At 34.9% G+C, this 26,663-nt stretch overlaps 1 protein-coding gene across 4 annotated transcripts in view; it reads left to right on the top strand.

Annotated features, from left to right (window-relative positions):
* Positions 1-13,875: 13,875 nt before the first annotated feature.
* The window catches only part of LOC110452316 (carbohydrate sulfotransferase 12-like), a 47,687-nt gene continuing 34,899 nt past the window's right edge, over positions 13,876-26,663 (top strand). For 2 of the 4 annotated variants that reach the window (XM_021500756.1, XM_021500755.1), the window contains exon 1: positions 13,878-14,298. In XM_021500756.1, coding sequence (XP_021356431.1) covers positions 13,923-14,298 — 376 coding nt within the window. In that variant the 5' untranslated portion in view covers positions 13,878-13,922. Of the gene's footprint in view, positions 14,299-26,663 lie in introns of all 4 variants that reach the window. The other 2 variants (XM_021500754.1, XM_021500757.1) reach the window with 2 other exon arrangements.

Here is a 26,663-nt window from a genome sequence, read left to right as displayed (position 1 = left end):
CAGACTTGTTTCAGGCCTGTAGTTTGTTAATGTGAGACCTATCGTTGGACTTGTTTCTGGCCTGTAGTTTGTTAATGTGAGACCTATCGTCGGACTTGTTTCAGGCCTGTAGTTTGTTAATGTGAGACCTATCGTCAGACTTGTATAAGGCCTGTATTTTGTTGACGTGATACTTATCGTCAGACTTGTACACAGAAAAAAAACAACATTGTTCCTTCCCATGCTTTTTAAAAGATACGTGTTCAAGAAACAGGTTATAAATATTTATTTATTGTACAAAAAATTATGAAACAAAGTATTTAAACTGATATAACTAGCCAATTCACCACCCAACCACCTTTACACCACTCGACCCCCAAGAAACAGATTAAAGATATGTACTAGCGTGTTAATAAGCACATGGGAGTTTGGTTTAATTAAGAACAAATTCATTATTTACACGGGGTTAACACATAAATCATATTATAGAGGGTGTACACACACTATTAGTACGCATGTATTATATAAATATAATTTAGTTATGTACTAGGACACTCCCGTGTTGATAGTGCTGTTTATTTTACACGGTTCACCGGTGAGTGTGAAAATCTTCACCAATGCCATTGTAAATAAGAAGTTGTTACTTAACGGCATGTCTAGGTTATTGTGGTTAGGTTATCTGTTTATCCCGGAAGTGGGTTGGTGTCATTTTTGATTGTGTAGTTGTATAGTGGTATATGTACAGAGTATGTAATTGTAATTAAATTTGACATAGAGATGTACGTCTGTGGTATTGGTACACTAGACACCTCACGGACAGATAGCGATCATGTGCGTATACAATTATAAATGTACCAGTAGGATATATGGTCGTTTTCGTTTATCGCAATCCATAAGGTTGACCAGAGTTGTTCGTTTATGAAATAAGTTCGGACCTAGTAATTTGATGCTGCTTTGAGGCGAACTTTGACAAAGCCTTGCTAGGCCTGTATATGTCCGAATAAAGTTACATTTAATAACAAACAAACCGGTTGTTCCGCATAATCGAACAGGCCCCTGGCGATTGGGGCAGATTTTGGAGTAGAAGAGTAAATATTAGAACCATTATTTGAACATCAAAGCATTCGTTAGAAGAGATATACTTTCAGAATCGGCTCGATATTCTGGTTGTCATTTGACTAAATAGACCCTTTAAATAAGAGTTGCTATGTACTCATGGTTTCGGTGAAATATGGCTTAGCCAATCACCATCGAACGCTAAATCCATTTTACCTTGTAAGTCAAAGAATTTTTGACCAAGCTCAACAATATTTGAGAGGTTTATTAGAGAATTCCTGGAAATGTTTTTTATAAGCATATTGTAAACCATTTTCCATTCAGTTTTATTTAACTAAGTACATGTCTAAGAAATATAGAATATGTTTAACAAAACTTCGTATGTCTGCACATTCTTTGGCAATTGAAACCGTTATTGAAATATTGAGCGGAATAGGAGATATTGTGCAATTAGTCAGTCGACTACTGAAGTAGAGGACGACTATCCTTTAATATGCACAATGACTTAAGAATTCAATATATCAAAACATTATATTGGCTAACACCTTCAACGTTTAAATTAGTACAGTTATCGAGTATCAATAACAACGAGGAATTAAGCCGTCTCGGCAAATATATTTTTGAAGCAAATAAGATAAGAGCTTTATTTCTTTAACTCGTACTCCACTTTTGTCTTGCTGTTTCACAACCTTATTATGTATTGTATGTAATATGTAATATGTACGCATGGGCCGTAAGGCCTACAGTCAATACATTGAATTGAATTGAAGTAAATTGAATTGAAATACTGCATGAATATATAAAGTGGGTCTCCTGATAGAAAATGACATTCAGATTTCGCTGATAAGGATTTAATGGCTAATGACAGGAACTTAGGATTTCTCCCAAATACAACGCAGAGATGAGGGCAGCCTAAGGGCAGATATTAGTAGACGAGCACTGTAACAGGTGTATGTTTGGACCTCTTCAGTAGGGAGTTATATTATACGAGCACAGTAGCAGGTGTATGTTTGGACCTCTTCAGCGGGGAGTTATATTATACGAGCACAGTAACAGGTGTATGTTTGGACCTCTTCAGTAGGGAGTTATATTACACGAGCACAGTAACAGGTGTATGTTTGATCTATCCTGTAGCGGGTTATACATGTATAAGACGTTCTACGGCTTTCATTATTAATCCTACTACCTTCACATTCACATATTTACCTATTCACCCGACAATCAAAACAAAAACAGTCTCAGCTATTTCAGACAGTGGCCATTTGATGATCATCAAACATGGTCCAGTTCATTATTTATTAACAGCCTCGAGCTGTAGGGAGAACTTTTGACCACAGTAATTGAAAATCGAACTCCTTTAAGAATGGCAGGTACATGTATACAGGATACAAGCACGGACCAACTCCGGGAGTTGATTGTCAGGTGAAAGTTGTCTGGACATCTGTGCATTTATTTCTTAAAGGAGTAGGAAGCACACAAAGAAAAGGAAAGATACAACCAGTCCCTTACACGGGTATGTTTGTAAAGCTCGAGGGCAAGGCATAACAAGCGCTTGTAATTCAGGTAGCTCAAATTGAACCAGGAGTTACGGCCAGAGCTAATCAGGGCCGAACATAGTGTATCCCACACGCTGCAGAATAGGCTACGATGATAAAATTATACCCCCAGACAACAGAGTGTAAAATATACCAACCATAATGCCGAGTCTATCACAGACAGGGCACAGGCCCATATAATTATAATAATAATAATTTGAGGTTCTTATATACCGCTTTATCACAACCTAGTCCGTAGGTCGTCTCAAAGCGGTTCACAAATTATTATCCGTGCAACGTGGTTATACATGTAGGGCCTTTGCAACCAGCCAATATCTTTCTCAACTCCCTGGGGAGCACACAGCCGGAGCTGCCATTTCGGCGCTGACAGCTAGCATTCAACAAGTATAGCACTGCCCAACCACGTACTCATTCACAGCTGAGTAGACTGGAACAAGCCAAGTAAACTATCCTGCTCAACGTTACGGAAAGTGCCGTGCCGTGACTGGAACACGCAACCCTTCGGTCACGAGCCCGGCGTCCTACCACTAGACATATATAGAAGATACAAGTAAAAAAAATATCCCAGTGAGATATAAGCGAAAAAAAGTTTGAAAAGTCAACACTTAATGTGCGATAAGTACAAACAGGGTTGGAAGGAGGCCGTTTGCTGATAGCTGGCACTGGGGCGTTTCCTGTCGATCATTTTTATTAAGGATATAAAAGCGAGGAGTAATATTAATATTACTCGTCACTACAGTCAAACCTCTATTACTCGAACTTCGAAAATTCGAATTTCTCGATGTGTCGAACTTACGACAAAGTCCGGATATTTTCCCATATATAACACTACGAATATTTTATTTACGAATCGAAGTTTTAAGAGTCGAATTTATCGCTGTTTTGAAGTATAAGTAAGGCTCGTTTTTTATGGAAACAGTCGAAATAACAACTAATATATCGAAGTAAAAAATGTACCTGTGTTACGAGATCAATGAAATGTCATTTTAACATTATCATTATTTCCAGGTTATAAACTGACCCTGATTAATTCAGTATCGTTTTCTGAAAACAGCAGTGTGAAGTATTTATGTCACAAAGTGATAATCAATATAGTGTTGATGATTCCGTAAGATACATTCACCGGAAGTACTTTTCAATGGTAAACATAGGCTTAAACATGGCCAACTACATGTACAATCGCTCTCAGCAATTTGGCGAACGTGATGGACAATATTAAAACGGGTCACAGACTTCGAAACATAAGAAACAAACAAAGAAATTTTGAATTTGATAACACCACAATGCAAACCACAATGTGTTAATGAAACTATTGTTATTTCTGTCAAGGTATATTTGTACTTTAAAATTTGATTTGTTAGCTTGTGTTTCGTCACATAAGAATCACACTCTGCTTTATGTGCACTATCTCGATGTTCGATATTCCATTTTCGTTACTCGATCTGAGTCTAAGTCCCGATGTTTCGAATTTTCCCGTTGGTCCCGCAAAGTTCGAAACATCGAAGATTGGCTGTTTATATATATATCCTTACAAACATTTACCGAGAAAAAACGCCCAAGATGTCAACAATGCTTAGCACGGTGGCCGTGTGTTGCAGCGGATAGCGAACTTGCCTTTAACCAAGACAGCCGGGGTTGGATTCCCCGATCGGACGTGAACAGATTTGAGGTTTTGTCCGACCTCGTGGGCTTTCTCCGGGTAACTCCGGTTTATTTAACAGGATAAATCTGGCATTGTTATTTTTACTTACATGTGCATAGCAAATGTTATTATCTTGACGTTTATGCTGCACTCTGGATGTGAAAAATGTCAAAGATATAAAATAAAAAGGAATTTAATGTTTTTCTTTCGCGCCGTAAATAATTCGATATTTCACATACTGGAAAGCATGCGTAGACATACCGGTGTTTCAATATCTATTGATTTATTATTGATTTACGGGTTCCAGCAACATGTCGTGAAAATAAGGAAAAGAAGGTTCAACTAGAACTTTCAACCGGAGGATAACTTATACCCTCGCAGATCCTGGTAGTATATTATCATATTAAGTGACATTGACCTTGGAATTTCCGGACAAGTTATTTAACATAAAGGACCGTATCTCTCTTAAAAAGTGTTAAAATCTGAAATCAAATTGCCGGTGCATAATTACATAATATACTACTCATTCAAGTGAAGTTTCAATAAAATCTGTCTGTTAATCAAGATGTGGATCTGGACAAGGTAATTCGCACCAAGGGCCGTAACTCCATTAAAAAGTGTTGAAATCTGAAATTAAAATACCGATGCACAACGACGTAATATACTTATGCGTCATAGACGAGTCATAGTTTGACAAAATGACCAGTCGGTCTTGAAACGTTGCGACACGTTTGATAGGTACATTGCTTGTGTAAAAAGTATAGCTTTGATATGACATAATATACTGATCATTATAGTGAAGTTTCAATCAAATCAGTCTGTTAGTTAAGATGGAGTTTTCTGGAGAAAATATTTCGCGCAAAGGGCCATAGCTCCCTAACAAACTCTTGAAATCTGAAATTAAAATGCCTGTGCACAACTTCATAATATATTGATCATTCAAGTGATGTTTCATTAAAATCTGCCTGTTAATAAAGATGGTGTTTTCCGGACAAGTTATTTAGCATAAAGGGCCGTAACTCTCTTAAAAAAAGTGTTGAAATCTGAAATTAAAATGCCTGTGCACAACAACATGATATACTGATTATTCAAGTGAAGTTTCAATAAAATATGCCTGTTAGCTAAGATGGAAATTTCCGGACAAATTACTGGGGACGGCAGACATCCAGCCAGACAGTGTGGCTTAATTTTTCCCTACTTTTTTATACATGACCTTCGAACAAATCTTACATGCTTAAAATACTGAAAATGACATTGACATTATCAATTTTCAAGAGCACTGAGAACAATTGAAACTGTCTGTTAACACAACTAAAACTAACATTTTTCGTGTTGGTTTTAAGTGCCGAGGATTTCCGAAACTCCATATATTTAATAACGTTCTAGAGAATTTTGATTTTGTTTTTCTTCTAAAAATTGTTCTCTGTCATTGGCAATGGAGCACGTAAACGATTGTGCTACCAACAACATGTTTCTTTTGAATTCAATGATTGCAAATTAATTTTCAAACAATATTTTGGATCAAGCGAATGGACATTGTACCAACTACGTTACGTGGCTGTGAGATTTGGGATTATGAAAATTGTTAAATTATCGAAACACAACACGCGGAGTGTTTTCGCAGTATTATGAATGTTGCAAGAAGTCAGTCTTTAGACGTAATATTGTGATGATACTAGCAGTTGATATTAAGAGTTTCGTAATTAATTTCTGGCTATAACTTATGAATAGTAAACAAACACATTTTTCATCGTAAATGTAAAGCATTACATTAGTGGTTCTTATACTCATAGATGAATAACTTTTGTTGAAAGTATTTAAATGAAACTTGATTTAGCTACGAAAGGTTGTCTCAAAATTTCACCAAACGATAATACGAAAAGGCAAAGCCTAGAAAGAACGTAGCTTTTGTTAATCTCTGATATTTACTGATTGATTCAGAACGAGATAATACTGAATCAGAATAATATTTACTTATTCAGAATGAGATAATGCTGATTCAGTCTTTGTATGGCCGCCATTTTGTTGGATGGAGGGTAACCGGAAGTGATAGGTTTTGTTATGACAATGGAGTACGGGTTAATTGTTTGCCTGGTTGATTGTCTTTAATTTAAAGGGACGTACAAAGAAACACACCTGTTCCAGATGATTGATATCATCGCTATTGAAAAGAATTCATTGTGGCAACGTTATATAAAAGGAAATGTGGTCGAGTTTTTAAATTCTTTTATTGACATTTTCACACCTGGCGTGCTAAAATCAACACAGGACATATACATAAACGTCCCATACATAAAATCAACACAGGACATATACATAAACGTCCCTCATATAAAGTCAACAAAGGACATATACATAAACGTCCTTTATATAAAATCAACACAGGACATATACATAAACGTCCTACCCTATACATAAAGTCAAAACAGAACATATACGTCTTATATAAAGTCAACACAGCACTTATACATTCGATACAAGGTCAAATTGGACATAAACATAAACGTCCTATATATATAGTCAAATTAGAACATCTACGTCCTATATAAAGTCAATAAAGGACATGTACATGAACGTCCTATATATAAAGTCACCAAAGAACATAAACGTCCTATATATAAAGTCAACACAGGCCATATACATTAACGTCCTATATATAAAGTCAACAAAGGACATGTACATTAACGTCCTATGTATAAAGTCGGCACAGACCATCAACGTCCCATATATAAATACAACACATGACATATACATTAACGTCCTATTCTTTATATAAAGTCAAAACAGAACATTTACGTCCTATATATAAATACAACACATGACATATACATTAACGTCCTATTCTATATATAAAGTCAACACAGATCATCTACGTCCTATATAAAGTCAATAAAGGACATGTATATTAACATCCTATATATAAAGTCAACACAGAACATTTACGTCCTATATGTAAATACAACACATGACATGTACATTAACGTCCTATATATAAAGTCAACACAGAACATCTACGTCCTATTATAAAGTCAACACATGACATTGCATAAACGTCCTATATATAAAGTCAAATTAGAACATCTACGTCCTATATAAAGTTAATAAAGGACATGTACATGAACGTCCTATTTATAAAGTCAACACAGGACATATGCATAAACGTCCTTTATATAAAGTCAACACAGAACATCTACGTCCTATTATAAAGTCAACACATGACATTGCATAAACGTCCTATATATAAAGTCAAATTAGAACATCTACATCCTATATAAAGTCAATAAAGGACATATACATAAACGTCCCTTATAAAGTCAACACAGGACATATACATAAACGTCCCATATATAAAGTCAACACATGACATATACATAAACGTCCTATTTATAAAGTCAACACAGGACATATACATAAATGTCCTTTATATAAAGTCAACACAGGACATCTACATAAACGTCCTTTATATAAAGTCAACACAGGACATATACTTTCTTTATAAAGTTAACACATGACATATACATAAACGTCCTATTTATAAAGTCAACACAGGACATATACATAAATGTCCTTTATATAAAGTCAACACAGGACATATACATAAATGTCTTTTATATAAAGTCAACACAGGACATTTACTTTCTTTATAAAGTTAACACATGACAAATACGTCCCATATAAAGTTAACATATGACATATATAACGTTCTATATAAAGTCAACACATGGCGTGGTAGACTTCCAATAACTCATACAATCTGCCAACCAAATATTTGATGCAACATCTGCTCCATATACATATACTAGTGTAGGTTATCTATGAAGAGCTTTATTTAAAAGAAATTCTACCACGTCTGTGATGTAACAACGGTTTTCATTGGATAAAAAGAGTGCATTATTGAGCGATATACCATGCGCGTGCCAATAACCAATGCACTTGAAATAGTGCGCACGCATGCTGTTCCAACAACCTCCCCGTATTTTATCATGAATTAACAAAAATAGCATAACTGTCAGGCGGGATCAACATATTTGACAGGCCTGCCATTCAAAAGATTACACGGATTTATAGACCTAAAGCATGTGGGTCCGTGCAGTGAAAATGGTTTATTAATTATTTAAAATGTACAGGTCTGAAGACAAAATGGTAAATTATAAATTTCTTGTTTTTACTTCACTGGGTAGTACCGTACATTTCACGATGTGTGCAGTGTGTGTATGTACTGTCAAGCGTTGATTTCATGTTTTGACGAACGATGTCGATAGCGTGCCAATATTTGATTGATTGATTGATTGAAATAAACATCGTATCTGACGTCACACGTGTTCAGTTGTTTCTGGTCTGCAAGGTCTGATCTGCTTTCAAGGTCAAGTGATGTCGAGCATTCGCCTACCGTGTACATACCGTGTGTGAAGAATAATGTTGCAAAAAGTAGCATCGGTCTGAACAGTGGTTGCAAAACACAGCTGTCCGGTGAAGTCGGTGACGGTGAAGGTCGCGTCATGATCAGCCGGTCAGCGACTTTCCATCACGTCATGGCAACCAACTAAATATGCCAACTCATGTCAGGCCTATCGTATGATATTGTATCACTGGCACTTCCAAGAAAATCCGCTTGATATCGGTACGATGATGATGGTTTTAGAAGTAAACGCAATCCGGGAATCCCAACCCTACGCACTTAGAAATGTTGGCGCGACATTGATCAAGTTAAAACGAGGCAACACGATCACGTGATAAATCTTGCACGCGATCACGTGATAAATCTTGCACGTGATAAATCTTAGAACAGCGTCTAATTTGCATAATAAATTATCTAGGTCATGTCGCCTTATAAGACAGCAAAACTTTACAATTAGTTACATTTGACGTGGTAGAATAAAAATGATCAACATTTGTATGTGAAGACCGCAAGATTATTTAAGAAATAATCAACATATGTGCGTGCATTATGGTGGGATATATAACTCGGGGCTCGAAAATTTTGGAAAATTTTATCAACATTTTCCCCCCCTCGTTATATATTCCACCATAATGCACGCACATATGTTGATTATTTCTTAAATAATCTCGCGGTCTTCATATACAAATGTTGCTAGGACCACGGACTTAGACCTAATTCCTTGCTAAAACGTTCTACACCATACCAACAAACCCCCATCCTCGCTATATTCAAACCAGTTTTTACCCTATAAACTATGAAAAGGAGGTTGTTTAGTGGTTGTCTATTGTATACCATATGTTTTACGTGCCAACTATGTAAACATACCGAACTCAGTTGTATAATTGATTGGGTTATACTGCTGAACCGATAATCATTAATCATTTCGTGGCACAAACTCGCGTAATTATATTTGTCAGCAATCTCGTTCCGAAATATCTGACTTATATTTTATTACCTAGATAAAATTAACGAGTATGGCTAAGTAATATTATTTTGCACAAGCTCGAAGCACGGGTGAACATACAGGTATATGGTATTCTACGATGGCCGATAGCGACCGTCGTATCTTACATCTAATAGGTGTATGTCCCCCGCTCAACGAAGTTTGCGGGGGATATACAAATGGCGTCCGTCCGTGTGTGCGTACGTCCGTACGGCCGTCCGTCCGTACATCCGATTAATAAGAATTGGTCTCGTCTATGAATACCTTACTACAACTGCTATCCTTTCGATACTTTCATGATTGATGCTGATTTTGACCTACATTTCACGCCTCGGTGACTTGGTGACAAACATTTTCTTTTTATATTGACTTGTAGACTTTGAGCGGGGGTTTAGATGAACATACAGAACATGAGAAGTATAGCTGTGTGCCTACCACTCTTCTACAGTGGTTTGAATGTTTCTCCGTCCAGGTGTTGGAAGCTTCCTCTGATGACTACGGCCATTGCGTTTGCCTTCCTGATTTTTTCACATATATGTTGCTCATATTCGAGTTGGTTGTCAATAATGACTCCTATCCTTTTACAGTATCTGTTGACTAGAAGGATATCATTTGCTTAATGGTAGGAAGTTACATTATTTTCTGATACATGTTTTCCTATATGCATATATTTACATTTATTTGGATGAAATTTATCCCTCAGTTTTTTAATTCTGTGTCATTGTGTAGGGTTGCTTGACAATTCGTATACATATATACGACGTGACGGCCGCTAACTGCCATCATAGTAGCGCGCACCATGTTAAATATGTAGGTAAGGCAATGTATGTTACACATCAATGCATGTCAAAAATATGACAACGCATACTTATATTTACATTTTATGTTAATCAACTTACAGTTCGCGCAGAAATAAAGACATAATGTTAGTCTGAACAAGTTTCAACGTCAGGGTAAATCCATACAGAGAACCGCCACCAGTTGACAGTGGAGCAGTGCAATCTCCAACGTTACAGTTATGACGTCATAAACATAGCGACGTCACAATAGCCTAATGTATGTTATACGGAAATAACATACATTGGGCCCGGTAGAAACATCTAGGAAATGTAAATATTTAAGGATCAACTTAAATATATTTTTCATGTTATGGAGTTTTATTACATACTTACTAATAAATACGGTTTTTTTGTATATACGATACGATACAATTGCTGTTACCCATATCAGCCCTTGCCGTATCACACCCCAAAAGCCATATCAGCCCCCGCCGTATCACACCCCAAAACCCGTATCAGCCCGCAAAACCCGTATCACACCCCTTGTGGAAATTTTCGTTTTTCAATATTTCAAAAGAAAAATATATCATATTATTATATAATATAAGGCTTCTGCAGTGCAATAAAGGGGTGCAATAAAATTGATATTGAACGTGTGCAATAAAGATGCAAATGAGCGCGCGACACCGTGGGAACTAGGTCGTATTCCTACGCCCATGTGGTCTGTTCATCTAATTTAGTCAAGATGTACTCAGAACAGTCGTTGTTTAGTCGCTATTATTATTATATAAACTTATTGTAATGAGTCATGAGACTTGGTTCAAGCGCCAACCCGTTGGTATCAACAAGCTAAAATCCATGATGCAACGTGCCATAAAGGGAGCAGGAATCCAAACTGACAAACACTTGTCAAATCACAGTGCGAGGAAATATCTTGTCCAGAAATTGAACGATAATAACATCCCCGCTAACCATATAATGCAAATTTCTGGTCACCGAAACATTTCTTCTATTAATAATTATTCACACATCAACACGAATCAACACAAAGAAATCTCCAAAATACTGCACGGAAATCCAACAGCACCTGAGACCGGATGCAACACAACATCACTGACACAACAATCAATGGCGTGTAACCAGTCAACTTCCTCTGTTGTCAGGGTCCAGGGCGGTTTCCAAAGTATCTTTTCAGGTGCTGTCACAGGAGGAAACATACAAGTTCATGTTTACCAAGGACCTCCTCTGAAAAAACGCGCCCGTGTTATAGAAAGTGACAGTGATTCTCAGTAGGCCTAATATCCAACACATGTGTTTTCGGTTTCCGACGACCTTCACAGTGCGCGCGCTCTTACACTGTTCATGACGTCACCGATGAAAAAAAACAGTTTTTTTCCGAAGCGAAAAAAAAGAAGTCATATTTTGTAAACTTTTATTATTTCAATTGTTATCACAATTAAAATGATCGTTAAAAGTAAAACTGTTGGCCATTTATTATTCTGATAAAATTCTGCGGACTACTTTTGTTAGCGGAACATGCTCTCAAATTAGTATATGTGATGCGTCCTTTCTCGTCGTCATTGCATATAGAGACGTTAGTATTGAAACCACTTATGTAGGTAGGTTTCTCGAATTATATAATAAATAGAATCTAACACTCGTGTTCATGTTATATTGAATTTATTGAACTCGTATATTAATTTCATATGAAACTCGCCAAAGGCTCGTTTCATATGAAATTAATATACTCGTTCAATAAATTCAATCTAACATGAACACTCGTGCTAGATCCTCTCTATATAGTAGCTTTTATTAGTAAGTATGGAATAAACAGAATAAAGCATGCCTTTTTCCGTATCACACCCGGTATAAACCCTCGACCAATAACAGCCCTCGGGCCTTTGGCCCTTGGGCTGATATTGCAGTCTCGGGTTGATACTGGGTGTGATATGGAAAAAGACATGTATTATTCTCTATATACACAATCCCTGTATTGAGGGACTCTTTTCTCTTAGAAATTATTACGCTGCAGTATCAGCCAATCAAAAGCAACGTTACAAACGGCGACGTCTTTTTTTTACATTATGGACTGATAACATACACTTTTAAGCCAATGAAAATGCTTGTTTCAAGCAAGATTATATTATTACATTTTGAAACTACTTATATATAACAACGATGAACACATTACTGGGTCAAAACAGCTAATAGTGTAACATTTGATGTCATATTCTAATGGTGCCACGCTGGACAACAAGGCTACATTGTATGTATCCCAATTTTAATGGCTACTCATCGCAATCCTGTCGTTTAATTTCAAAATTGGTTTTGTGCTTTGTTTCACGTTCTGTGATTGGTTAACCGTATCACAGCTGGTACACTGTAATATTAGAAAGAACGGCTGCTAGCCATTGTCGTTCCAGTTGTTCATCTTGCATAAACTAAACCTATGCTATCATTAATTTTATTAATATTATCTTTGTTTTATTGTTGATTATTACAAGCATTAGTATAGTTGTGAAAATAAACAATTTTCATCTACAATAGACTATACGCCATCAGTGACACCTTCTGTTATAGGACGTAAATAAATCAGACAAATCTCAAACTGACGAGATATTTCGATGTCTCGAGTTCACATTTACACAGGGCTACCCTGTTGAAAACTCTCTCTATGACGAAATGCCTTAGTTACAGGTCATTCCAAAATTAAACCACTGTTCCTTCAATGTCGTTCTCAACCAAGGTTCCAATGAAGCGGTCGTTTAATTTATATATTTTATAATTTGCTACTATAAGAGGTTGTCTGCCACTATAAATAAAAATTATTATGTATGTTGTATTGTTTTCTATATAAATGGAAATACAATTCTACAGATCAATTATCTAATATGATACACACATGTGCTATCTGAACCGTTACCGGATTTATTTTCTTATTTTTTGCTTTTATTTTCTTCCATTTTTAAAGGACCCCATGGGAAATAAGCCACTTTGTGGCTTTTATGGGTTATCCTAGGTAAATGGCACACACTACTCCTATTATGCAACCTATTTATATCTACCTTCATATACTAAAAACAGTCTGTCTCATTTTATAGTAATATCTGCCTTTTTTACAGTGTGCATCAGACTTTTTTTCAGATTTTTATACTCTGTTATATATGTCAAGGAACGAATTAAGAAACCTTTTATTATAATAGATCTATTATTATTCTCAGTCTTAATACAAAATATTCTTTTTATTTGCAAGCTGCATTGTGATCTTAATTATATATTTTATTCTAAATTGTGATATCTTGTAATAACATGCCTATTTTACCTGAATAAATATTATTATTATTATTAAGGGGAAACGTTTATGCGAATAAGTTTTGAAATCCGTTTATACTTGCCACGGTGGTGTTATTCCGTAGCCTGTCCATTACCAGGTCAGCCGGGATTAAATTAAACCTATTTGAAACTGGACATAGTAGTGGACGTTACCATTGTGTTGTACTTCTATACACACAAGCCCACCCCAGGTATGCCCCAGGTATATGGCTTAATGAGCGACTACAAAGAGCTCCTTTGTACAATTCGCCAATGTCAACATGTTCTCGATTTATACCTGAAATCGACGGGCGAAACGTACGTAACACACCTTTGCGTTGTACATGTAGAAGCCTATGCACGGCGTGTAGTTTGTAGGAAAGGAAATCACTCAAGCGCGTCTTACCTGTCTGACGGACGAATTCAGAAGTGGGCCTCCATTTTCGTAAAATTAACGAAAACAACTCTATTTTTGATTAATGCGAAGTTTTCGAAGATGTTGCTATCTGTCAGGAAAGTGTTTGTGACGCTACTTTCAATCGTGGCATTATTCGCGATTGGATTACTGAGCACGTTACATGTTGGACAAGGTAGGTCTATTGAACAATGAGGTGCTATGTACCACTACTCAGGGACAACGAGTATTCTCTAGTTCCTCACTTTAACTACGAACAAAATGAAGAGAGAGAAAAAAAGAAAAAGAAAACCTCGGAAACAGACACTTGTTTGTATCAGTAAGATCTTACCTGTATTTTGTACTTCGGCACTAGTATACAGTAGCTTATATAACGCTTTCATTCTGATCATTTTACCTAACCTAACATGACAAAGGTAATAATTCAGATATATTCTTCACATTTGTAATGGACGATATTTGGCCTAGTAGACGATATTTGGCCTATATAGACGTGGTCTGGCATCAGGTCTTTCACAAGCGCTTTAGAGTAATTTTACAAACTATATATGGCGAAAGTTGTTTTAGTTAAATGGGCGTGTACGTTTGAACCAAAATAATTCCATCGCTTCATTGTGTGTAGTATACCTGTAAATATTACTTCGATATATGCAATATCTGTAAGGGGAAATGAACGTGTAGAATACGTACACAAAAAAAAAGTGTTAAAGGGACATCACGTGAAAAGGCATTATTTTTTTAATGAAAGTATGTATAGTATGCACTTCCACTTATGTTACATCGCTATTTAAAAGTTATGTCGACATCTTCTCAGATTATGTCGACATCTTCTCAGATTATGTCGACATCTTTCAATAATTATGTCGACATACGTAACTCGTAAGTCGCAAGTGGATGGCAGAAATATGCCACCATAATGCCACCATACTATCCCCATATTCATAGTCCGTTTCAAATGTCCAGTTTGACCACTTGAATTGTTCGGGAAAGCCCTGCTAAAAATAGCGCCGATAACGTCACCTGACTAGGCAGTAAACACAAGTGGTGCCGGTTTCCAAAGGGGCCCCCAGAGAGGGGCCGTCAGGCAACTGCAACTTCTTACCGCACTATTATTATTCTCTTTATTTCCTCCTTTAAGAAGATTTTACAAACAGAATAATGTAATTATAATGATATATAAGATAATAGATACAAAATCAAATAGATGGTAAGGCAAAAATTATTGCACAACATAATAAGTTAACATAATAGAAATAAGTTAATCAATTTGAGTACAGTTTACAAAAGAATACATAATTAATAATGTTAAGAATGATATACCCAAAAGTATTGAATAATCATTCGAAGTATACATTAAGCATTTTTGAAATATGATTGACTGATGCCATACGAAATTCTGTTAACTCTAATGTATTCAGTTCATACGTTATATTGCCACCAATCAGTAGGTGAAATAATTCATAGTCTGAATGAGAGTGTAAATATACACTAAACATAAGTTCACATGTATTAATGACTTGACACCATAACTGATCTCGTAAGTCTTCAGTACAATCACATTGTAAAACTATGTGGGTATATATATCGTTATACATTTGTCCACATTTATGACATAATTCAGTTTTTTCTGAATGTCTTAGAGATACAATCAATTTCATTATACTATGTATGGCTTCTCTGTTTTGAGGAAATTTTATTAACAATTTCCACAATATATGAGGAGCCAAATTATCATGAACAAATATAAATCTGCAGAAATCGCGGTCACCACTCATTCTCTCCTTCCATCCTTTTTCTTCATATAACTGTACATTATGCTTTACTTTCGCTTTCCATATACTTTTCACTGGAAATATTCCATTTGATAAACATTCTTGTACTAATTTGTATAAATCATATTTCTTTAGTACCCTAATTACTTCATTCATAAATCCATTATTATACACATTGGTCCCTATAACTGCCATACAAAGACGAGTAAAAAACACAAGATAAGATATACAGTTTTTCTCCAAGTTGCATAATCTTCCAAACAATAATAATTTCTTGGTATCTATGTATGCTTCTAAACTTAACCAACCCAGAAGGCCTGTGCACATATCTGTACGGGTTCTTGTATGGAACCCCTGAATTGACTTTAAAATGAAACGTTGTGCTCTTTCTAACATTAAAATTTCGGTTTTTTGAAGACACCATAATTCACACCCATATAGGGCTGAAGCATATACTTTTGATTTCAGTATTTTACTAATCGTTAAAGGATTTAATGCACATGGATGAGCACCACTTTTAATTAAACTCATGACACCACTCTTAAGCTTATTACATGCGCGTACTGTACGTTCCATACTATTAAAATTATAGTTCAACATCACGCCAACATGTGTTATATCCTCAACTTCTGGAAGAAGATGCCCATATAGATATAATTTCGTACTAAGATTTCGCTTCTTTTTTCTAGAGAAATACACTATTTTACTTTTAACTGCAGAAAATGTGAAACGCCACTTTCTGCTATACGCTTCGCACATCTCGAGCATGTATTGTAAGCTTTTACGCTGTGTACTAACCAGACATATATCATCTGCTTGTGTTGGTATATTAATTCTTAAATCGGCAATAAGTGCACCCTTCCCACATTTTTCAATACTGTCTAATAAACTGTTTATGAATACAAGATACATTTTGGCAGACAACGCACTCCCCTGTAAAATCCCCCTCTCCATACGGATCCATCTTGAACTTAAACCATTAAATATAACACTACTTCTTATATCTGTGTATATTGATTTCAAAATATGCCATGTCTTTGAAGTGATACCGATCTCATTTAGCTTATACAACAAACCATCATGCCATACGGTGTCAAATGCCTTGTTACTATCTAAAAAGGCCACATAAACATCTTCTTCTCTTTCTAAATTATAATGTATACATTCTTGCAGATTAAATGCAGTTAACAAACTGCATAGTCCTTTTTGATATGCTGACTGTTGCTTATTCGGAAAGTTGTTACAATTAAGAACTGAATCTAATCTTTTAGCTAAAATCATTTCAAAAACTTTAAAAATGACTGGTAACAAAGTAATTCCCCTATAACTATTAGGGTCATCTTTAGGTTTTGCGTTTCCTTTGTGCAAAGTAATTATTGTTCCCATTTTCCACTCTTTTGGTATATATTGACACTTAATTACGGCATTAAACAATTTTGATAGGTGGACATATAGCAACGAGTTTCCAAATTTCAAATGTTCATAAACAAGATTGTCTAGACCTCCTGCCTTATTTGTTTTCAACTTTTTACATATATTTTCGATTTCAGATACAGTAACAGATTTCTTCAAAAACTTGTCCTCTTCGCAGATTTGGACATCTATATCTCTTACTTTACTCGAAACGTCATGTTTGAAATCTTCATCAAATAAACTATTGCAGTCATTCTTGAAAATGTTTTCGAAGTGAGATGCCCATTTGTTTACAACAATTTTTGGGTCTCTAAACGTTTGACCGTCACATGTAAATTCTGTTTGAGAAGGTCGCTGTTTCATGGATTTGTTTCTAAATAGATACCAAAAAGAAAGACCGATAACTAGATATTTAGCAGGCTAATGGAATCATTCTTAGTTTTGTTTCTCAAAATGTGGAAGTTACTCTCATGATCAAATGAAATACAGAGATAGTGTTATTGTAAACAGTATGAATATCTTTGAAATATCACAATACAAAATCATTTCTCTCAATGGGAACATGCTCCCTATTTGAGAATTTTGTGTGTATTGTTTAAATTTATCAACACAGAAGGAAAAAATAAGTGAAAACATATATATTTAAAATACATATATATATCTACCTTTTTTGGAAAACATCACATTTGATATATTATTTCGCTCTTTGTATGTATATAAACATATATATAAATATATGATAAATAACACCAATGATTGGTTATATACACAAATACTATTCTTTTATATAATGTTAAGTTTGCTTACACATATGGACCAGCACTCGTTGTGTGAAATTTATTGATTTATACAATGTATTGTTTATGCAAAGAAGGAAAACTTATACTTTATTTTAAATTGATTTCAATTATTTCTAGTTATATTTACACTATTTAACAGACTTGATAGTTTGTCCTGCTACCTGTATACCTATATCTGTGTCTGTATGGTGTGGCTAGCCGGAGGGACGGGTGACCAGAAACTAGTTGGTATGTGACATGACCGTATAGGTAGTAATTAATCTTTGATAAATAAAACTATATATTCAACAAAAAAAAAAAAAAAAAAAAGCTTAAGCTTGTACATCGCTCCCCGGCGGTACATATATGTGTATTCATGTGTACCTGTACATGTATGCATATATATATAATGTTGTTAAATTCGATTAGCCATAGGATTGCTGTGGGGTGGCTGACTCATCCCTTCTTTTACAAACAAACGGAACAACCCGCACGTGGCCAGAACACATACGTTGCAGCTTTCCTATAACCACCGAGCGTATTATCAGTTTAAAAAAAAAATAATAATAAGTAATTGGATATTGTAGAGGCGTGAAGGGGTTATTTATAGTGATTAGGGGTGGGGGTTTATTTTTTTTGTGATTTTTTTTTGTGCAAGGTATAGATAAAAAGTTAAAATCTGGTGTATGTACTAGTGTGTGATGAGGGCTTCAAGGGCTGTGTAGGGTAAGTGTGCCTTGAAGTCCTCTAGTGTTGTGCATTGGACTGCTGCTAAGGGGAGGAGATTCCATTGTGTTACTGTGTGTGGGAACAATGAGTATTTGTAGGTGTCCTTTGTAGCAGATATGTGTTTGTATGCGTACGGGTGTACCTGTCTGGTGCGGGGGTCTACAGGTGTGAGTATATGTGTTGGGTTTAAAGCTACGATTCTGTGTATAATTTTGTAAAAAAGGATAATTCTAGTGTATAAGCGTCGNATGCACCGTACTAACTGCTACGACAGTTATTTTCTCCTTTGAATACTGCCCACCTGCAATAATGATTCCGTAACGTACTCCTTGCGCTATCTTTTGACCATTTGGCAACTTTTCGTTTCGTAGCTGACACGGTACAACACTTTTCTTTCGCTTACTTCACACGGCCAGTCATTTTGTTAACAAAGAAATGGTGTGCTATGCGCATGCGCTAGTAGAGGGAAATCCCTGAACAAAACGTTGGTCAGACAGGTAGAAATACCGATGATTTTCTTAGATTTAATCATTTGTATGAATCTATTTCTGCCAAATCCGATCGTTAATTTTTCATAAGGAGTCTCACTTGATATGTTTATGTAGTATTTGAAAAAAAAAGACAAAAAATAAAGTTACTTCACCGTGATGCCCCTTTAACGGTGATGGAACTCAAAGTTTACCGAGTATTTTTTACTTCGTAAAAGATATAACTAGGAACACTGGGACTGAATCCTGAAGGATTCCTGTCCCGGTTGCTGCCGTCCCGGGACACTGATTTTTTTTCTAGTTCTCATATATCGACTGACCTCATTCAGTGTCTTTTTGTATAAAACCACAGCGGTATATTTGGGTTGGTGGCAGTCGGTGACCAGGTAGCTCGGCCAATACAAGTTAGGTCATGCGTAGAATTTAGACCAAAACGAACACTTGACCCCCAATTCCGTACACATAAGGGTAGAATGATCTGAATCTAGTCTAGTCCTAATTATTCTGACGTTTTATCGACTTTTTTTATATCGGTCTGTTGTCGATTAAGGTTCATGTAAAGTCTGTTTTCAACTAAGTTACAAAAGGTTATAATTTCTTGAATTTTACCTCGATAGCCCTTATTTTGGTATCACTACGCTCATTAGGATATGAGTAAAAGTATTATTAGCTTTCATTTAAGTTCAGTTCGTTAATATTTATTGTTTTAATAGCATTAATTACACGTTATGCAGGAAATAACATATCTACGAAAAACAGAGTCGACTTGCAAGGAAATATCAGTCAAGATCTTCCTCTGGACTCGTTTTAGGTAGTGGGATTGTTGAATGTTAATGAAACTGCTCCAAAAGACTGATAATCACAACTTCAAAGTCAAGTCATTAGTTAATTTCACCATAAAAAATCAGCCATATTGGAACTACGTTTCTAAAACTATGGAGGCCCATGTGGTGTAATACCAAACATCGAATTTTTCTAAAACCATCTTTTTAACCGAAAAATAATGTTATGGTTTGTTAAAAAAAAGAGTCAATAACAAATATTGGATCACAGTATTGATTTATATTGATAATTACATTAATTAGCATATTGCATACACATACAAGACATTTGTATCATCGTATAAAACAGTTAACCCAGTGTCACCTTATTTTATGTCAACGGAATAGTTGGGTGGCGATAAAGTTACTAGGTATATTTGTAATTTTTAAATGAAAATAAATACCAATTCTTCAATGAAATTGACATAAATTCCATACATAAGATTTCAAGTTGATGTATTGCGCTATCGTTTTAGCGGTTGGATCATGTGTCAAATTTTAATTTGATCACCGTACATCATTATTGAAGCTTTTTGAATAATCACATTTCTTCCAACGTAATCAAAACACTGGCAAATTTACCAATTCACATGTCCGTAAAACAATATTCTCTGCAATACTTCGGCCAACTAAATCAGTCAAGTTTTACTATCGCCATTGGCTACTCTGGTACGATTTGAGTGCTCCAGTACATCACACGCGAGTGTACAAACTTCAGAATGGTGCTTGACATGAAGTTGCAGATGTGAAAAAAAGCTTAGATGTCTTTTGCTTAGTGGGAAAGATACCACGACAACATCATCCCATCGGATATCACCATATCATAATTGTAGCTACCAATATTTACAAACACACAACGATGGGGTACGTAACTGTCAGGCAACCAAGTAATCCGTAAATAGTCAATTTGTAAACCTTGTCATCCCCTTCATAGAGATTTCTATACACTGCATCATCAAATCCATCATTCCTATAAAACTGAGTACTGTACAGTTGTAGATTGCCACTTTGTGTGTTTCAATGTCCTCTGGTGGAAAATTTCATTCAATGTTGTTCGTGCATTTCTGGAATAGACAATAACAAAGCTAGGTGTTAAAAAAAGTATCTTGATATTTCGTAAAAACTTTTTAATATCCAGAAGAAATTTCACAAATGTATCTTAATGATGTCTCATGAAAAAACTGCGAGGCCATCGCAAGTGAAATGTCAATTCCCCAAGTGTTTAAAATATTCACTTGTCATGGCCCTACATTTAATATACCATTCATTTTCTTGTACCTTGCAACATTTGGACCAGATGACAATGTTTTGGTATCTGGGTAGATAAATAAATCTAGTGCAATGATGTATTACCTATAAGGAACTCTTGGATGAGGCTTCAATTCGTCAAGATGAGCTGTACGAGTTCAGTGCTACCATTGCTACACCTACATGACCACACTACCACAGGCAAGATGACAGGATGCAATATAAACATGCATCGTTGACGAGCATCTATTCCCAGTACATTACATGCAGATGTAAACACTCTGGAATTAGTGGGTCTTTAGAGCTTCCTCCTCATATGTTCACAGCAATGTTGTTATTTGACATGTGCTTCTATGGCTTCAATTAATTGTGCTACACACCTGTGTTATAAAATAAATTAAAAGTTATCATTAGTGTTAATTAATTGGTATTCAATGTCTATTAAAAATTCACATTCAGATTATTTGCAGACTAATTTATTTTGACATAGCATACTAACGGCGTCTTTTTGAGTGCTGCTTCACTGAAATTCAATGCAGTAGACACTAATTTGACACATGTGCTTTTTCCATGCTTCCATAAATTGTTTACTTTTTATTGACACTTCAAACAGTAATATAAATAATCGTTTTTTCAAAAAAAAAAATCAATTTCACAACAAAGAACATATGCATTGACCAAAATGTGCCAAAAACTTGTAAATTTGTTTTGAAAAAAAAAAAAATGCCTTCATTTCGCATTTCCTGTTTGTGTCACTTGTCAAAATACAACACACAAATCTCGTCTTACCAGGACATCGACCCAAGCAATACATTATCTATGTTAACTTTATGTAAATAACAACTGTATTCTATCCCACAAACCATACTTAAAACAAATAAACATTGTCGATCTTCTGCATCTCAGCGTTTTCTCCTCAGCTTCATGTTGTTGACGTCTGATGCACATTGCCGGAAGTGATGCCGCACAAACAGTCCGATCTTAGATATTATGATTTCCTTTTCTGTAGTAATACTCCTACATTTGTGTAATTCAATTCGGAATCAAAAGTATTTTATTATTTAAGGAGTTATACTCTTGTTTTGATAACTATGACAGGAAATATTGACATTTTTATAAATTAACTGCGGAGCGATATCGCCATGACGTCCGGTACGAAAATTATACGAAGAGGCAGAAAGTTGGTCTGAATATGGACAAAAGACCTGGTTACGACCTGTGCTAGTTATTTATGGTTTATTCGATGTCAACGCAATCTGTTTCGTGTCGTTTGGTGTTTTATGGACGCACCGATCGCTTGTGATTGTGACGGAAATAATCACCATTTTTGACAGCTAAAAAATTAAAAATGGCGGCCTCCATTGGACAACACGATGACTTTCGATTTAACCAAAATCCATCTATGGATGTTTAAACATAATTTACTTCATAGGAGTACATCACTGTATATAATATCTTATTTTTGCCAAAGTTTCAATTCTCAAACATGAATAGGTTATCAGTTCTAATTTTTCCCTCAAAAAGTGGCAAAATATTCACGAGTCACTCATTTATAACACTATTTATTGAGTGCGTGGCAAACGTTCAATCATGGCTATAGGGAGTTTGAATTAATAACTTCTAATATTGAAAAGGACAATTCAGCACAGCTTGTAATAAATGTTATATTTACACATGAAATAAAGGGACCTGAAGGTCAATTATTAGTGTTTACATGAACCTTAACGTCAGAACTCCGACCCTCTACAACGTTCTCTCTGTTTACCCTATCGTGACCTTAGATCGACTACTTGGCACGTGCAGTAATTCATGCGTACATACAAAGAAGTTCTTTTCTTTGACAGTTGTTACATGTATATGCTTTCTTTAGACGCTCCCAGGGGGAATCCTGTGCAATATGTTGTTTTTGATAATGGCTAATCGGTGATATGTCAGCAATATCGCACAGGATTGTTAAAGCAAGCGTAGCATCTTCCATGTTGATGTGCTTACAGTCACAGTTTCAAAACATAAATTTTTGCCATATTTTATTGTTATTACTTATATTGGACTTGGATGTAGAAACTAATCCAGGTCCTTCAGTTAATGAATTATCTCTATTTCATTTGAATGTTAGAAATATAAGGAATAAATTAGAATATATTGAAAATATTACAAATAAATTCAATATTTTATGTATGACTGAAACGCATTTGGATGAGTATGTACCTACTTCTGAACTAGTTCTACCGGGTTTTGTGGAACCATCTAGAAAAGACAGAAATTTCTCCGGTGGTGGTGTTTTAGTATATTATTCTGTTTCCTTAAAATGTGTCCGGAGGAATGATCTCGAATTTCTGGATGGAGAAATAATTTGGATACAGGTAGAATTGGGTCACAATAGTGTATTAATATGTACCGTTTATAGACCAGAAAATGCACGTCACCCTTTTAGGGAGAATTTTAAGTATTCGATTGAAAAAGCTTTAGAAATTACTTCGAATGTTATTATTGTTGGTGATATAAATGTAGATAAATGCTAACGATATCACGTAAACATATTTTACATCAAGTCATGTTGGAAATGGTCTTAACTAACGTTATTAATGAGCCGACTAGGCGTGGAACAACCAGAAATAATTTACTTGATCCTATTTTATTAACTGATCCTACCAAATGTACTGATTCGTATGTAATTCCGATTGATCGCAATATAAGTGATCATGATGCATGTATTGCATTTTTGTATATACCTGTTAATGTCTCTTGTACCTACACTCGAGAAATTTCGGCCTATAAACATGCTGATTTTAATAGGTTAAATTTTTTAATAGATACTTTTGATTGGCCTACATTTTTTCAAAACTGTATTTCTGTTAATGTAGCATGTGTTTGAATTTACTGAACAATTTTGAAACTTGCTAAAGAATGTATGCCTAAAAAACAGTTTATATAAGACCTCGTGATAAATTGTGGATGAATTCCCAATTAAGAAAAGCTTTTCAGTTACGAGACCGGTTACATAACGCCGTTAAACGTGTTAAGTCCATATCCAACTTGGAGAAATTTAAAAGACAAAGAAATAAGGTTAACAATATGAAAAAATATGCAAGAGAAATGTTTTATAATAGTGTTGGTGATATTATAGATAATCTTAATACCAGTAATCCTAAGTCATATTGGAGACTAGTTCGTAAATTATTAGAACAGTCGGGTTCTCAGGAGGTTATTCCACCACTAGTTAATCCTTGTAATGGAAATATTGAATATGATGATAAGAAAGCAAATATTCTAAACAATTATTTTAGCTCTATCTCAAACATAGATGACATTGGTAAATCTTTACCCAGTTTTGATTCCAGAACTGATTCTGTACTTGATTCTATTGTGGTTGAAAGTGATGAAATATGTGATATTTTGAATATTCTGAAATTAGGAAAAGCACCTGGTCATGATACTATAAGTCATCATATGCTAAAATTTACAGCAAATTCTATATGTAAGCCATTGTCAATTCTTTTTAATATGTCACTAAATTCTAAAATATTCCCTGAAATATGGAAAAAGGGTATTATTTAACCTCTGTTCAAAATGGGTGATAGACACTTGGTGTCAAATTACCGACCTATTACTTTGTTGTCTTGTATAGGTAAGGTTTTTGAAAGAGTTGTATTTAAACACATCTATAATTTTTTCCTTGATCATTCTTTATTTTACGAAAAGCAATCTGGTTTTATGATTCATCATTCCACTGTCCATCAGTTAATAGAAATTTACCATAATATATGTTCATTAGAAGAAAAAAAACACTTGTCTAATTGTTTGTGATATATGGAAGGCTTTTGACCGAGTTTGGCATAGGGGTCTTTTACATAAATTGCATACTTATGGTATTAGAGATGGTTTACTACATTGGTTAAAAAATTACATTTCAAACAGACAACAACAGGTTCTTGTTAAAGGTGTGTATTCTAATATAGGTTACATAAATGCTGGTATACCACAAGGAAGTGTGTTAGGTCCTCTGTTATTTTTGGTTTATATTAATGATATTGTTGATAATTTAAATAGTATTTCACGCTTATTTGCTGATGATACCTCTTTGATGTATTCTTCGTCTTCTTATGCTGATATTGAAATGTGTGTCAACAGAGATTTGGAAAAACTTGACAAATGGTCACGGGATTGGCTTACTAAATTTAATCAACAGAAAACTGATGTGTTATTAATATCTAATTCGCGAAATATACTTCCTTTACAGATTTGTTTTGGTACGGAGACTCTGAATTGTGTTGAAAGTCATAAATATTTAGGCGTAATATTTAGTGCAGATGCAAAATGGTCTTTACATATTTCCGAAATTCAAAACACATGCATGAAAAAGTTATCAGTGAAGATCCATTCATTTTCAAGTTTACTTCAATTTGATGTATTCTATCTGAAATGACAAAAAATTAAGTCTGGGGTAGAGAAATTTAGTGTGGGGCGGGGGCAATTCACTTTACCATAATGGTGAAATGAAGGGTTTTAGCATATTTTTTTTCTATTTGACTTTTTAAACCAAATCTGGTGTAGATTACATCAGTTTGATGTCCTAAATACAATGTATGAAAATCACAGAAATTAAGTCTGGGGTAGAGAAATTTAGGGTGAGGCAGGGGCCCTTCACTCTACCATAATGTTGAAATGAAGGGTTTAAGCATTTTTTTCTATTTGACTTTTTAAAACCAAATCTGGTTTAGATCACATCAGTTTGATGTCCTGAATATGAAAATCACAAAAATTATGTCTGGGGTAGAGAAATTTAGAATGGCGCAAGCGCAGGGGCCCTTCACTTTACAGCATATCGTATCTAGTAATAAAAGAATAATGGATATAGTAATAACATAATAACGTATCTAGTAATAAAATAATACCGTATATAGTAATATAAGAATTATGTATCTAGTAATAACAGGATAGCGTATCTCGTAATAAAAGAATAATGTATCTAGAAATAACAGGATAACGGATCTAGTAATAAAAGAATAATGTTTATAGTAATAATAGGATATCGTTTTTAATAATAACAGGATAACTATGTATCTAGTAATAACAAGGTAACGTATCTAGCTATAACAGGATACATTATCTAGAAATAACAGGATAACGTATCTAGTAATAAAAGAATAAAGTATCTAGTAATAACAGGATAATGTATCTAGTAATAACAGGATAGCTTATCTAGTTATAACAGGATAACGTATCTAGTAATAAAAGAATAAAGTATCTAGTTATAACAGGATAATGTATCTAGTAATAACAGGATAGC

Source organism: Mizuhopecten yessoensis, unplaced genomic scaffold, assembly GCF_002113885.1.
Source record: "Mizuhopecten yessoensis strain PY_sf001 unplaced genomic scaffold, ASM211388v2 scaffold6595, whole genome shotgun sequence".
In the NCBI taxonomy this organism is placed as follows: domain Eukaryota; kingdom Metazoa; phylum Mollusca; class Bivalvia; order Pectinida; family Pectinidae; genus Mizuhopecten; species Mizuhopecten yessoensis.
Note: the sequence above shows the minus strand (reverse complement) of the source record. Positions and strands in the feature narration are given on the sequence as shown.